Source organism: Pimephales promelas, chromosome 4 (assembly GCF_988280905.1).
Source record: "Pimephales promelas chromosome 4, fPimPro1.hap1.1, whole genome shotgun sequence".
Classification (NCBI taxonomy): domain Eukaryota; kingdom Metazoa; phylum Chordata; class Actinopteri; order Cypriniformes; family Leuciscidae; genus Pimephales; species Pimephales promelas.
In genome coordinates, this window is record NC_142772.1 from 4,061,661 (window position 1) to 4,075,464 (window position 13,804).

A 13,804-nucleotide genomic window follows, 5' to 3' on the forward strand; every position below is an offset into this window, starting at 1 on the left:
ACTAAAGTCACTATAGTGGTTCTGTGGTGCCATATTAAAAACATATTAGTAATCAGTACGTGTGTATCATGTTGTTATTCAGGGTCGGCAAGGCAATACAGGATAATGATTATTACAATTTACAACTTAACAACCCAATAAGCACAGGTGTGTTGAAGCTGACTTTGTGTTTGACTGTTGGGTAGTTTTTTCTTGCTTAGGTAATAAACAGATTTTGTATTTTGTTGGTAGAAAGTTGAAGTGGCTTTCAGTGAAGAGATCATGTGGATTGATGTAGTTATTTGCTGAAAGAAGCAAAACTAAAGCAGAAAATAAGACCAAAGGTCTAATAGAATGCAAAGTTACAAGACTAATCATTAATTTTTCTTTAATAATCTTTAATGATGAATCTCCTGTAAAAAATTTGGAGTAGGATTTACTTGAAAAAACCTTGCTAAACGATCTCACTCAGAAAATGCTAGTAAATTTACAAAGATTTGCTAAGATAAACCTAAACATATTTATCAGTAGCTTTAATTAGAAATCTTTAAGTTAAATTTACTTGGAATGTGGAATTAAGTAAACTTCACAAAAAATAAGTAATTTTAACTCGGCTTGTAAAAGGTTGATTAATACCGATTTCCTTTGCCTTTGTATTACACTTCACTAAAACAATTATCTTCAATTTTATTAGTCATTTATACTGTGTTCTTTACTTAGATCATCGAAGTAATTTATATATACATCATGTCAGACTTTAAGCCTTATGTGAATGCAAACACCTCAATACTTGGTAAATACACAATGGTGGTAACATTTGATGGATCGTTTTTGTGTTTGAATGTGTCGTTTTAAGCAAAAAATGTACTCGAAATGTCACAAAATGGCAATTTACTAATACTGAAAACAAAAATCAATGATAAAACAGTGTAAATACAGCTGGAAACCAGTGAAAAATGAACCTCATTAATTATTCAAGGTCCAGTGCATGATGGGAACCCCAGTATCAGAAAAGTTGAGTAATTTTTACTTGATTTTATTGAGTTGATATTAAACTTTCATTTATACTCGCTTGAAATAAGTACTGATATGGAATTTACTTAGTTTTTTTAATTCTTGCCTGAACTAACTTTTTCAAGTAAATTACATTGGGTTTTTTCACTAGTATTTACTTAACCAAAAAAATCATTTTTTACAGGCTTTTCTTCCTAATTATCATGTCTTGCGTTCTTATTTGGTGGGTATGTACACTAGTCATGAAATTACACCTGAAATACTAAATAGGCTTCCGTGTCTGTATTTAGTGACTTTGATCTGACCTTGACTGACAATCAATGTAAAATTACTTCAAATGTCTTTTGCTGTTATTTATTGTGTTCATTTTTCTTTTAACTTTTCTTCACTGCAAACCAGTTCAAACTCATTTGCATTGAGTAGGGGAAAATCATAGCATTCGAATACACCTTGATGGATTTTTGAAGCTTTCTATTTATTTCGAGTTTAACGAAGTTGTCTCTAAATGCATATAAACAACTTTTTGTCAGTTTTCTACTGTATGTGGTGATGATCACATGATCATAGGACCAGTGATGAATGGAAAGAACCTGTCTGTTAAAACTTCTTATAACATTTTTATAATTGTTATAACGAAGACGAATTGACAAAGAGAACAGTAGGCTATTTTAGCCCAAATTACAATAGGTAGCAAGCAACACTCACCAAACATGAAATGAAGTCAAGTCACCTTCATAATAGCGATTTTAACAATATAGATTGTTTCAAAGCAGATTTACACAGTGAAAATAGGAAATTAAGGCTTTAAGTTATAAACATGAACCTGTGAAAATGCTGACGGCGTTCAAATGCATGTTACGTGTTTAGTCTATGGGTATGTGCGGTTGTATAAAATGTATAATACAGACGTTTTTTTATCTCTTCTGCTAAGCCATGTGAACTGGAATTATTTTGACAATGTCTGTGGGGTAAAGGGAAGGAGGCCTTCGGGTGAGAGATCAGATGAGTTGACACTTCAGGACTATGCTTCATCAGATCTGGATACTGCTTGGATCCGACTAATATTAACGTAGATGCCATTAAGACAGGTCAAACTCAGGAAATATTAATACTAAACTACAGCATAAATACTAAACTAAATGACTAATAGGCTAATTAACTGATAGCAGGGTAATAATAATAACAATAATACGTTTTATTTATAACGCACTTTTCATCCAAAGATCTCAAAGTGCTACAGGTTAAAAACAATAAAAGATAAACAGTTCTTTAAAAAGAGAGGGGAAAAAATTACTAAATGAAACTAACTAAATGAATAACTAAATGAAACTAATAGACTAAAAATTAGGTTAAGACAGGAAGAAACAAAGGATACTCCTGACAGTATGCCCCCCATACAAGCTCCAACATATTTGAGGGAAGAAGCGGGTAAACCGAAAAATAAGTTCAAAGAATTCGTCCTTGTGGGAGTGGAGAGTGGGCAAAAGTAATTAATTGACAAAAGGCAAAAAAGAAAAATTTTGGATGCAGCCTGAAGTCTTTAATGGGGGACTTGTGATATATGATGATGGGAACTTAACCCAAGATCCTCAAGGGTGTCCCATTGTCATTTTAGGTGTCATTTTAATCGCCTTTGCAGTCGATATGCACCACCACTGCTCCATAGTCCTTAGGTTTTGTTCATGCTTGGATGTCTTTTATTTTGTAAACAGGAAGTCATGTTTCCTTGTCAAATGATTATTTGCTCCCTGTACCCCTGTTTGATGAGTTTTATGTTTCTGCTCATGGTCAAGTTTATTTAGTGTTTGTTCAAGTTTTGTCAATAAACAACGCATTCTCACCCCAAGGCGTCACCTTTGACCATGCTTCAATATTTGACGTTTTAGGCGCCCTTTAGCGTCACTTATATGACGCGATCCTACGGCGTCATCTAACTGACGCTAAAGGAAAGCGTCAGTTAGAGGACGCGGTTAGGTTTAGGTGTGGGGTGGGGGTAGGGTACACGCGATCCTAGGGCGTCATCTAACTGACGCTAAAGGGCGCCTAAAGCGTCAGATATTGAAGCATGTCCAAATGCTTCCCAAGGCGTCAGTTAGGTGACGCCTTGGGAGTGAGAATGGGCTGCAATAAATGCACTTGGGTTTTCTCTACACACTTATTAAAATGTATTAGTTTACATTAATTTCAACATATTAAAATCAAAAGTTGTTAATATTATTGAATGCATCTGACATGAACTGACAGTGAACAGTTGTGATTGTATTAACTAACCTTGACAAAGATTTATAAATGCTGTAAATGCTTTGGTCATTGCTTTTTTAGTCATTGCTTTGGCCATTGCTTTTTCAATATACAGTATATATATATATATATATATATATATATATATATATATATATATATATATATATGAAGAGCTCAGATGCAAAAGCCTCTAAATGCCATTTGAAATTTTCTTCTAGAATGGTCATTTTTATCAAGCTTGTATATTTAAGTTCAGTAATTTCACTTAAATAACAATTAATAGGTAATCTTCATTGCCATTTAAGTGAAATTACTCAACTTAAATATACAAGCTTGATATAAATGATGATTTTAGAAGAAAATTTCAAATGGCACTTAGAGGCTTTTGCATCTGAACTCTTCATATATATATATATATTTTTTTTTTAATATGATGCAAGTTAATGTGGCCCATCAACCCATAATCTTCAAAATACCTTCCTTTGTGTTCAGTAGAAGAAAGAAATTGTAATTTTGTATCATTTATAGAATCATTTTTATTACAAAATGTCCCGATTTAATTAAATATTAAATGGAAAAAAAGGGAAAGTTCTTTAAAATGTTTGACTATTTTCCTGTCAAAGGTAGCTACTGTGGATTGTGCTCCTTAATCATCCACATTTTATTTAATAAGCAAGCTCTACTACCATATTGCGCCAGAACGCCCACCACACACCAGCTTGTGGAGAGCAGACAGAGTGAGGAAGACAATGTGTGAGTGTGTGTGTGTGTGTGTGTGTGTGTGTATATATATATATATATATTTGGCCACCTTGGTATAACGTCTCATACGAAGGATGTGTACACTACACTAGGGCTGCCCAATCCTGTTTCTGGAGATCATTCTTGCAAAGTTCAAACACATCTGAAGCAGCTTCTTGAGATCTTCAGGAGCTCTTGATAATGACAGACGGGTGTGTTGGATCTGAACTCTGCAGGAAGGTAGATCTCCAGGAACAGAAAACATTGCACACACACACACACACACACACACACACAGATGTGGCATGAGTGAATGAATCAATGGCTGAATGAATCAGTTGAATAATTTATGAGTCAATGATTCACTCATATGACTTGTCACCACCTACTGACATAACAACCTGGCAGAAAGGACAAACGGACAGTCAGGAGAACATTGTCAATACTTGCCATATCTTTAATGAATATAATTTTCTTTGTATTTATTAATCAATAGTTTGTACAATTTTGTATGTTTTTTTTTTGGTTTGTTTTTGGATGTAAATTAATATGTAAATTCTGTAGGCCTACTATCGTATTGGCCTTCTAAAGTTCATTAGTTATTAAAAAACTATATTCTATTCTATTATAATATATTACATTCTATTGTTATAGGCACAATGTTTTACTCATTACTAAAAAAAAGATGTAAACAACACTGGTCCAGAAGCACTTCCTGTTTCAGTTTTTTAACTCAACATGAAAGCTGGGATAAAATACAACCAACAGAACATATAAAACTGAATCAAAAAGTTAAACAAACATCTTTAAGATGTTTTCTTTACATGTGAAATAAAGAAAACAGTTACAAACTGAAACAGGAAGTGTTTCTGGACCAGTGTTGTTTACATCTTGCAAAATGGTTCGTGTTTGTGCAAAATATGACATATATTATCTTATTATATTTTACAAATATGGCATGTTAAACTTCTATTGAAACACATTTTTATGTAATGTTTAAAAATATATTTTTTAAATGTATTATTCTAGCTATCATAATGTAGATGAATTCAAACATAGCCTATTATACAGCAGATTTTATACAGAAAAAAAATAATACTATTAACATATATTTTGCATGGTGCTCATAACCGCAACAACAAACGTTCACAAAAAGGGATTTTGAATAAATATTAAATTGTGTGAATGGCTGTGTTGCATTTTAGAGCCCGTTTCAATAAGGGGGTGACAGAGACCTCTAGTGGTGAGACGAACGGACTGCACTGGATGTCACAAACCCATTTCAACTTGAAAAATAATATTTGAGACAAAATAGGTCACACAAATTCACCTGCCAGTGCCATTAGTTGTTAGAAAAGTGACAAGAAACGTTTAAAATAAAGGCTCATTTTACCAAATAAGGCCACAAGCCAAGGTGTTATAAAATAATACAAAACTGTTATTTTTATATTGTTTTGAAAGTGTTCTAGTTGTACTTGCAATAATTCACTATGTCAAAATTATTGTCCTCTCAAAATCATTATCTTAACATTTCTGAACTTATAAAAGCGAGCGCGTTGGGCGCGAGGCTCAATCAATTTCGCGCGACAGGATTGACATCATGGCGTCTTGCGCCGTTCAGCTGGTGAGCAAAACGCCTCCAAAATGTTACTAAAGTACTAATTTAAATGTGTACGCGATTTATAATCTAATAATGTTTGTTTTGGTTTGCCTGAAATAACCTTTAAATACCTGTGTTCATTTACTGAAGCGATTTCACGCCGAGTTAACGGCGTCATGTGATTGTGCCCATACAAACATAACGTTGTATTTTTACATTTTACCAGATTGACAAAGTGACGAGGAGGAAGGGGGAGAAAAAGAAATTTGAAGCAAACATTTTGAAGGGCCCTTGTATAAAGCACCCTTTACAAAACAGGTGTGTTCAAGCTGATTATCTTTGAAACTCTGAATCTTTAGCGTTCCTTCATTCACTCTCTAATGTCTGATTAACTTTACTCTTTTCTTGTGCCTTGTGTCATGTTGTACCGTTTTTGTACTGTGTGTAGATGGGGTCTTTGGTTCTACAAGCACGATAAGAGCAAAATGTGGCAAGACAATCTAAGGCTCATCACCAGGTTCGACACAGTTGAGGACTTCTGGGCGTAAGTTCATGGTCACTTGAGTCCATTTAGACAAACAAACCCAGTTGTCCATTTTCTTGGAGAACAAGGGTTTTCAAACTTTGAGTCAGGGTAGAAAATTTCCCAAGGACCACCTCATAACCCAAATTTAATGAGGGTGAGATATGGGAAGTCGGATTGACCGGGTTATTAACGGAACAGTTATTGTAAGGGTAAGCATTTATCTACTCATTTAATGGCATTAGGACAAAAATGAGCAGTTTTGCTGATGGACCAGCTGTTTATTTTTTATTATTTTTTAGTTTTTCCCTAAAACACAGTGTTTGTGGTCATCCAGTTTAAAATGTTGATTACGAACACAGAGGTTTTTCAGATTTTCCGTCGCGGTGCTCTCTCCATATCTCTATACTCTCTCCATATCCATATTTACAACGTGCTGGATGCCTGGAAACTGGAAATTACTCACTTTTGCTAAACGTTTTCTCTTTGAATTCTTGCACTCAGTAACAAAAGTCGATACCATTGACTAAAAGTTTGCTAAGGAGGATTTTCTACTAAAGCACTCTGGTTCACATGCCCAGTGTGTGTAGGGCGTTGAAGTTTTCTTCCCTATTTGACAAAAGTGACAACAACATCTCTAGTCGGGTAGCCCTGATTTCAAAAGAATAATCAGCAAAATACCGATCGTGATGAGTTTCCCAGATGTGGACCCAAGTTTCACAGGCCCGCAAACAGACACCGCTTACAAAGTTTATTATAGGCTAAGGAATAAAGTTCATTGCTTGTGTAACATCCATAGACTGTAAAAATGGTAACATCCTGGCAATTTTATTTTTCCTCACGGATAATGATTCTTACAATTTGACCTGTACTCCCGTTTTTAGCACAACTATGAGAATCATGACAGCCTTGCTTTATCGGTTTCCTCCACTTAAATGCACATAATTAGCAATTGAATGAAAAGCAGACATTTAATAAAAAAATCTCTCCTCTGTTGTGTAAAGTTAACTTGTGAATTCGTCAACATGTTTCCATCAATTATTTTTTGTTAATGACAAATTCAAAATAAATGCTCTAACAGTTGCTGTTCAATATTGAAAATTGGGTGATTGGAACTTTTGAATAAAATATAGTTCAAGGATTTGATTTCAAAATGTGTGGTAAAAGGTTACAATCGCCAGGCTTTTGGCCCCCTCTGCAGGTTTTTTTGCAATTTTTTTTTTTAAATGACTTAATTTTTTGTTAATTTTTTTTTTTTGCAATATAAAATGGCTCAATGGGCACCCAAGTACTATTATGTTATTAATTTTTACCAGTATTGTCTAATAAGATGTATTTGCTGTCAGTTTTTTTTTTTTTAATCTGAGCATCATTGCATGCATTTTGTCATTTAAAAGGCTTGGGAAAAGCTCTTTTTTTTTTTTTGGGAAAAAAAAATGTAACATTTCAAAAAATGGTATCAGATTGTGTACTTTTCCATCTTTATTTTTTAATCTTCCTGGGTGTTGAAGCAGCAGCAATATGGGATGTTAATGTTTCTCATTTAAACCGTTCAAATATATATATATATATATATATATATATATATATATACACAGTATGCACGCTTAATTTGGCCAAATATCTATCTATCTATCTCGCAATATGGCATTTTGGCCAAATTAAGCAACCTTTCAAACACCAACAGCAAACCTGGACCTCCTGGAGAAAAAAAACAAAAAACATTTAAAATACGATAAATCATATTTTCCCCAAATCGTTCAGACTATATCAGTTGATATAATTGCTGTTGTAATCCTAAGAGCCTAGATGGGTCTTCACCGGAAGGCCTCAACCTCTACACTTGACAGGCTAAATAGACTCTTACATTTGATTTCTCCACTAAATATTAAAGTGTTTTGTCACCTTCATCTGCAAAATGTTTTTCTGACTGACTTTCAACTGTTTCAGATTATACAACAACATACAGCTGCCAAGCAAACTGTCCTCTGGCTGTGACTACTCCATGTTCAAGGTGCTTTCTTACTACTATTCTTTAGGGTTTTTTTTTTTTACCATTGTGCATATCTGTCCTGTTAATGACTGAAGTCTTGTTTACGGTTCAAAACATAGCTGTCTACATTTAGATCTGTTAATGCAATTCTATTTGCACTCAACAAGAAATGTAATTGAATCATTCATATTTCACTTCCACAGTGACTCTTTGTAATGCATGTTCTTTGTTTCTTTACAGGATGGCATCGAGCCCATGTGGGAAGACAGAAGTAATAAATGTGGCGGCCGCTGGTTGATTACTCTCGCCAAGCAGCATAGACACACTGAACTTGACCGGTTCTGGCTGGAAACGGTCAGAGACATTATAATAGCTTGCTTTATTTAACCTTTGGATTTAATTGTTTGTCTGTTGGAAAAAGTTAAAATTCTCTTCTTTCTGATTATAAATTATCAGAACTTCTCATTGTGTGTATGAAAATATGAATTACTTTGTTCAGAAAGCTGCTTTTGTATGCTGAATATACTTTTGTGCTTGTGGCAGATGTTGTGTCTTATTGGAGAAGGCTTTGGCTCCTTCAGTCGGGATATCTGTGGAAGTGTAATCAATATCCGTGCCAAAGGGGACAAAATCGCCATCTGGACCTCCAATGCTGAGAACAGTGAGACCGTTACATACATTGGGTGAGCATGCTTTTAGTTCTATTGTGCTGTTAAATCCTGCTTTTCATGGCCAACACTTCTGCTTTATTTCAGACAATACGAATTAATATATGGAAGCTTGTTTCCGCCACAGAGAAAAAACTAAATAAAAGACCCTTTTTCTTGCAATATTTATTTTTTTTTTTTACACAATTGACCCTTCACAGGGAGCTTGATTGACAGGTTATCTGACCAATCATACTTCGCCATCCGACAAAGCAGTGAGAAGAGTTGAGGCCCGTACACACCTCAGCGCACGTTATTCACCAGCATTTTTCAACGCGTCTTTTGTGTTCACACCCAAGCGATTTTCGCTGACAATGAGCCGAGTGAACATGCAAATTCACTCCCTGACATTAGATGGCGCCAATTGGCTCTGCAATACCACTCCATATCAGTTTTCTTTTATCATGGTGTTTGTAGTCGCTGTCGCGTTTGTCATGTAGTTCTTTATGTTCTAGTGCCAACGAGACCAGCAGCTCTACATTTATCTTTCCTTCCATGTTCCTCGTCTTATTTCTTCCTGGCTGTTTAGACGGTGACTCTAATTGGCGTAGATCTTCTTTGACGTTGCACATGTTTGCTCGGCAAGACCGTTTTGTGTTTGATCGCCCCCAAGTTGTGTTTTCTGTAACTGAAGAAGCTCCAAATACGTGAGCAAAAGCACCAATCTCATTGGTCGGATAGTTTTTGACGCAGCGCGTCAAACTAGAAATACTAACCCGAGGCGTTTTTTTAAAGCTACACTGTGTGATTTTTACCCCCATCTAGTGGTGAAAAGGTATATGACCATCCAGTGAATATTAGTTTCTGTTCCTCTCAATTCCGATTTCGTTTTAACTCCTACGGTGGCCAATGTAGTCCCAGATTAACATGGCTTCCAGTTCGACCTCGTCCATGAGTGTTAACCCAAACGTAAACGTGAAGGCGAACGGGTATGTCCCTCTTTGGCTAATGTACTTTCAAGATGGAGGGGCAACATGGCGACCGACATTTGAACCCCTTACCCGTATGTATTTTCAATGGCATATTATACACTCGCGAGAATACTTTATTACTTGAACGAAGTACATATACATTAATGAGCACATATATTTTTGAAAGAACTAAGTGTTTTTAGCCAAGAATAAACTAATAGAGTTACACAGGGTAGCTTTAAAATGACACTTTTACGTGTCGGTGTGCACACTCACATTGGCGCCCTTTGTTTAGTCACGAGGCGTTAAAGGTTGGCGAATAACACTCGTGAAATTTGTTCAATAATTAATCAACAGGCAACCTGTAACCCCTGTTTTTCCAAACTTATACCGTGTAACGGCAGTCAAACCCGTGACTTCCCACCTGTGAACTCGTACTAGATTCATGTAGTCCTGGTTACAAGATCTGACGTCACACAGCCCGCGAAACCATACAAAACAACAATGGCACCCCAACGGATGCAGTGTTTCTGCAGGCGGTACACGGTTAGATTACACTTTAGGACAATATGACGTTAACTAGTTTTCAGTCCATTGAGTGCAAGGATCAATTAATACCAATATATACAAATAAAGTAAAATAAAAGCTAGAACAACTTATGCGCCATGCGGTTCTGATTATTTTTTTTTGCACTTTGGAATTTATTACTCCCAATTCATATATTTCTGTCTCTGAATTGTGATATAATCTCGGAAATGTGAGTTTTAAAGTCCGAATTGTGAGAAGAAACTCAAGATTGTGAGAGAAAGTCAGAATTGTGGGATTAAAAGTTGCAAATACCATATTTTTTTTTATTGTATTGCAGAAACAAGCTTCCATATGAACGAGGGCTTACATCTGGCGTATTATGATGTGTGTATTTGAGTGTTTTTGAATGAAGTCCGGTAGAGCCAGATGCAAGCATTTGACCACTCATGGTGCTGTAAACATTAATGATCATGAGAAAGGAATTTGTGCCTAGCAACCTAATGAAGCTAATTATCCATCATATCAGACGGATGGGGAACAGCCTGCAGTCCTCCGCTGCTAGGATATACTGTTCAGCTGCGAGATTCCCAATGGTCTGAATCTGAAGTCGAAACAGTATTTGATCTAAAGTATTTTCTACCAAATAACAGTCAGAGCTGATTAGGGTTTAATATTGTTTAAGGCACACTTCCTAGGATTGGGCATTGACACTTTTCATGATTCGATTTTGATTCACAAGCTTTCGATTCAATTTGGGAATGTATCTGGTAAAGTACATGGGAAATGTATGTCACGCCACAAAGTTTTGTTATTTCATCCACTAAAAACCTCATAGTAGATCTGTACAATTCTGGATAAATTGATAATTTTTGTTTTTGTTTTTCATGTTTCAAATAGAGGCCCGATCCACATTACTGCGTTTTCGTTTAAAAACGGAGACCTTTTGCTACGTTTGCACCTCCCGTCCAGAGTAAAACGGAAAAAACGAAGACCTAAAACGGCGAAATTTAGAAACGCTGCAGCTCCGTTTTGCGTTTCGAATCTCCGGAGGGCGTTTTAGTGAAGACGGGTCAAAACGGAGGAGTTTAGAAATGATGACGCAGAGTCTCACGCTCTGCTCTATGATTGGGTGTCATCAGTCATGACGTGTCCTTCCCTGACTCATCATCAGTCAATCCGTTTACGGTTTACACCGGCACGCGCATGCCTACTGTTGGTGAATGGTCACGTGATCTGTGTTTTCAGTCCTTTAAATGTGGACTGAGATCAATTCTAATATGCAGATAAAACGCTGGTGTGGACGGTGATCGTATTCGTTCTCCGTTTTTGAACGAAAATGCAGTAGTGTGGGCGGGGCCAAAGATCACGATTCTCAAATGAGTTGAATTGTAATTTTTTGAATGAAGGATTCAATGACTCGCTCATGAAGACATCACTTGTTTCAATGTAAATAATACTGGATGAATCAGATTTTTGTAAAATGTATGTGTCATTGAATCATTCATTGAAGGGATTAATTTAAAGTCACTTTTCGCCACCTACTATCGTAACAACTCCTCATTTGAAGCGTCAAGTTTTTTTTTTTTCTTTTAGTAGCCTCCATTGACATCAGTGTTTATCTGAACTATAAGCTTATTTCAGTACTTCTGTGATTAATTTAAGTATTTGTAACGCACAACCATACTGTGATGTTGAAAAGACTGTTTGCGAAGCTGTCTCATACCTGCTTTCTCTAGCTCAGTGAAGCACCAATGCAGATTTGAGGTTTAATAGACACCGGTGAATCGTTGTCATTTAGCAATAAGATTTTTCAATCGAGATTTCAATCAATCGTGCAGCTCTATAGCATGGACTAAAAGATCAAGTCTTGGGATTTAAGAATAGATATCGGTTCATCAAAATGACAATCGATTACAATTGAGAAATCAATATTTTGAACCGAGCCCTAGTACTTGCCTCTTAACTTGCAGACCACAGAAATCAGAAGTAAACATTTGCTACTGTAGATAGAAGAGTGCAGATCTGTCGGCCGTTCTCCACCAAAGCATCAGTACATGAACCTGATGTGGGCCAGTATTTAGTGCAATGTGAAACAAACTCTCATTTTTAAATATTGGCCCGTCAGCGATGCCATTTTGGTTTCTTAAAGGAGTTGTTCACTTTAAAAAAAAACTTTTGCTGATAATTTACTCACCCCTATGTCATCCAAGATGTCTATTTCTTTATTCAGTCGAAAAGAAATGAAGGTTTTTGATAAACATTCCAGATTTTTCTCCATGTAATGGACTTCAATGGGAACCAAACGGCTCAAGCTCCAAAAGACAGTTTCAGTGCAAACTGTTCAAAGGACTTTAAAAATGAACTTCATCAAACTTAATAAAAAGGACTTCATCAAAATGAACGAATCTTTTTTTCCCGAGTCATTTCGTTCGTTGAATCAACCAAATGACTCAAAAAGATTTGTTTATTTTGATGAACGAGTTCAAACAGTAGAGTCAGGATAAGCACCTTTTTCATCGTCTGGTGTCGTTTAAAGCCCTTTGAAGCTGCACTGAAACTCTCATTTGGATCTTGAACCGTTTGGTTCCCAATGAAGTCCATTATATGGAGAAAATCCTGGAATGTTTTCATCAAAAACCTTAATTTCATTTCGACTGAAGAGAGAAAGACATGGACATATTGGATGACATGGGGGTGAGTAAATAATCAGCAAAAGTTTTTTTTTTTTTTTTTTTTTTTTGGGAAGTACTCCTCTTTTTTTCTTTTTTTAACCATTTTTACAATCTAAATAACCCATTTTCACTATAAAGATTGTGCAGTAAAAAGAATCCATGGATGTTTAATGTTTTTATAGGTTCCCAAGCAGACTTGCTCTTCAAATGGTTGTCTCACTTCTCTCGTATTGCTTCCCTTTCAGTCAAAAGTATAAAGAAAGTCTTGGACTCCCGCCGAAACTTGTCATTGGATATCAAGCCCATGCAGACACTGCAACCAAGAGCAACTCCATAACCAAAAACAAGTTTGTTGTATAAAAGTAGGCTTTAGTTTGATCCTGTTGCAGGGGCCTAGATGTTTATATTGGTGTACGATTAGTATTCTTGTATTCAGATGTTTTTGTTACTTTGTGTGGGTGTAACTTGTGGCATTTAAATTCACATTGATAAGATGCAAGACTTTGTAAATGTTTTAGTTGTACTTTTTTGTGGTGTTGAAGGGCTATAAAATGCCAAGACTTTATTTAGTTTATTTTTTTGAAAATTAAAACGATCTACTTTTGCAAATGTTTCTATGGCTGGATGCATGTGTGCAAAGAAAATGGTTTGGCTTTCCTTTTAAGTTAAAAAAAGTCTGCAAAATATGCTGCACTGCTCATTTCAAAGAAGTTTGGATGGATGGAGATCAGGTTTTTTTATTGTTAACCTTTATTTAACCAGGTTGTTCATTGAGATGTAAAACCTCTTTTCCAAGAGAGACCTGGACATGTGTGATTTATTGGAAACCAGGACCAACCCTTTGGTCTATTGAGTTTACTATATCAATAAGGTGATTTTTGAAAGTTATCA

General features: G+C 35.7%; 1 protein-coding gene across 2 annotated transcripts in view; it reads left to right on the plus strand.

Annotated features, from left to right (window-relative positions):
• eif4e1b (eukaryotic translation initiation factor 4E family member 1B) overlaps positions 1-13,526 on the plus strand; it is a 41,949-nt gene extending 28,423 nt beyond the window's left edge. The window contains exons 1-7 of one of the 2 annotated variants that reach the window (XM_039661648.2): positions 5,474-5,602; positions 5,805-5,896; positions 6,027-6,122; positions 8,052-8,115; positions 8,335-8,448; positions 8,638-8,777; positions 13,159-13,526. In XM_039661648.2, coding sequence (XP_039517582.1) covers positions 5,579-5,602; positions 5,805-5,896; positions 6,027-6,122; positions 8,052-8,115; positions 8,335-8,448; positions 8,638-8,777; positions 13,159-13,273 — 645 coding nt within the window. In that variant the 5' untranslated portion in view covers positions 5,474-5,578 and the 3' untranslated portion in view covers positions 13,274-13,526. Of the gene's footprint in view, positions 1-5,473; positions 5,603-5,804; positions 5,897-6,026; positions 6,123-8,051; positions 8,116-8,334; positions 8,449-8,637; positions 8,778-13,158 lie in introns of those variants that run through there. The other variant, XM_089129852.1, reaches the window with a different exon arrangement.
• Positions 13,527-13,804: the final 278 nt, after the last annotated feature.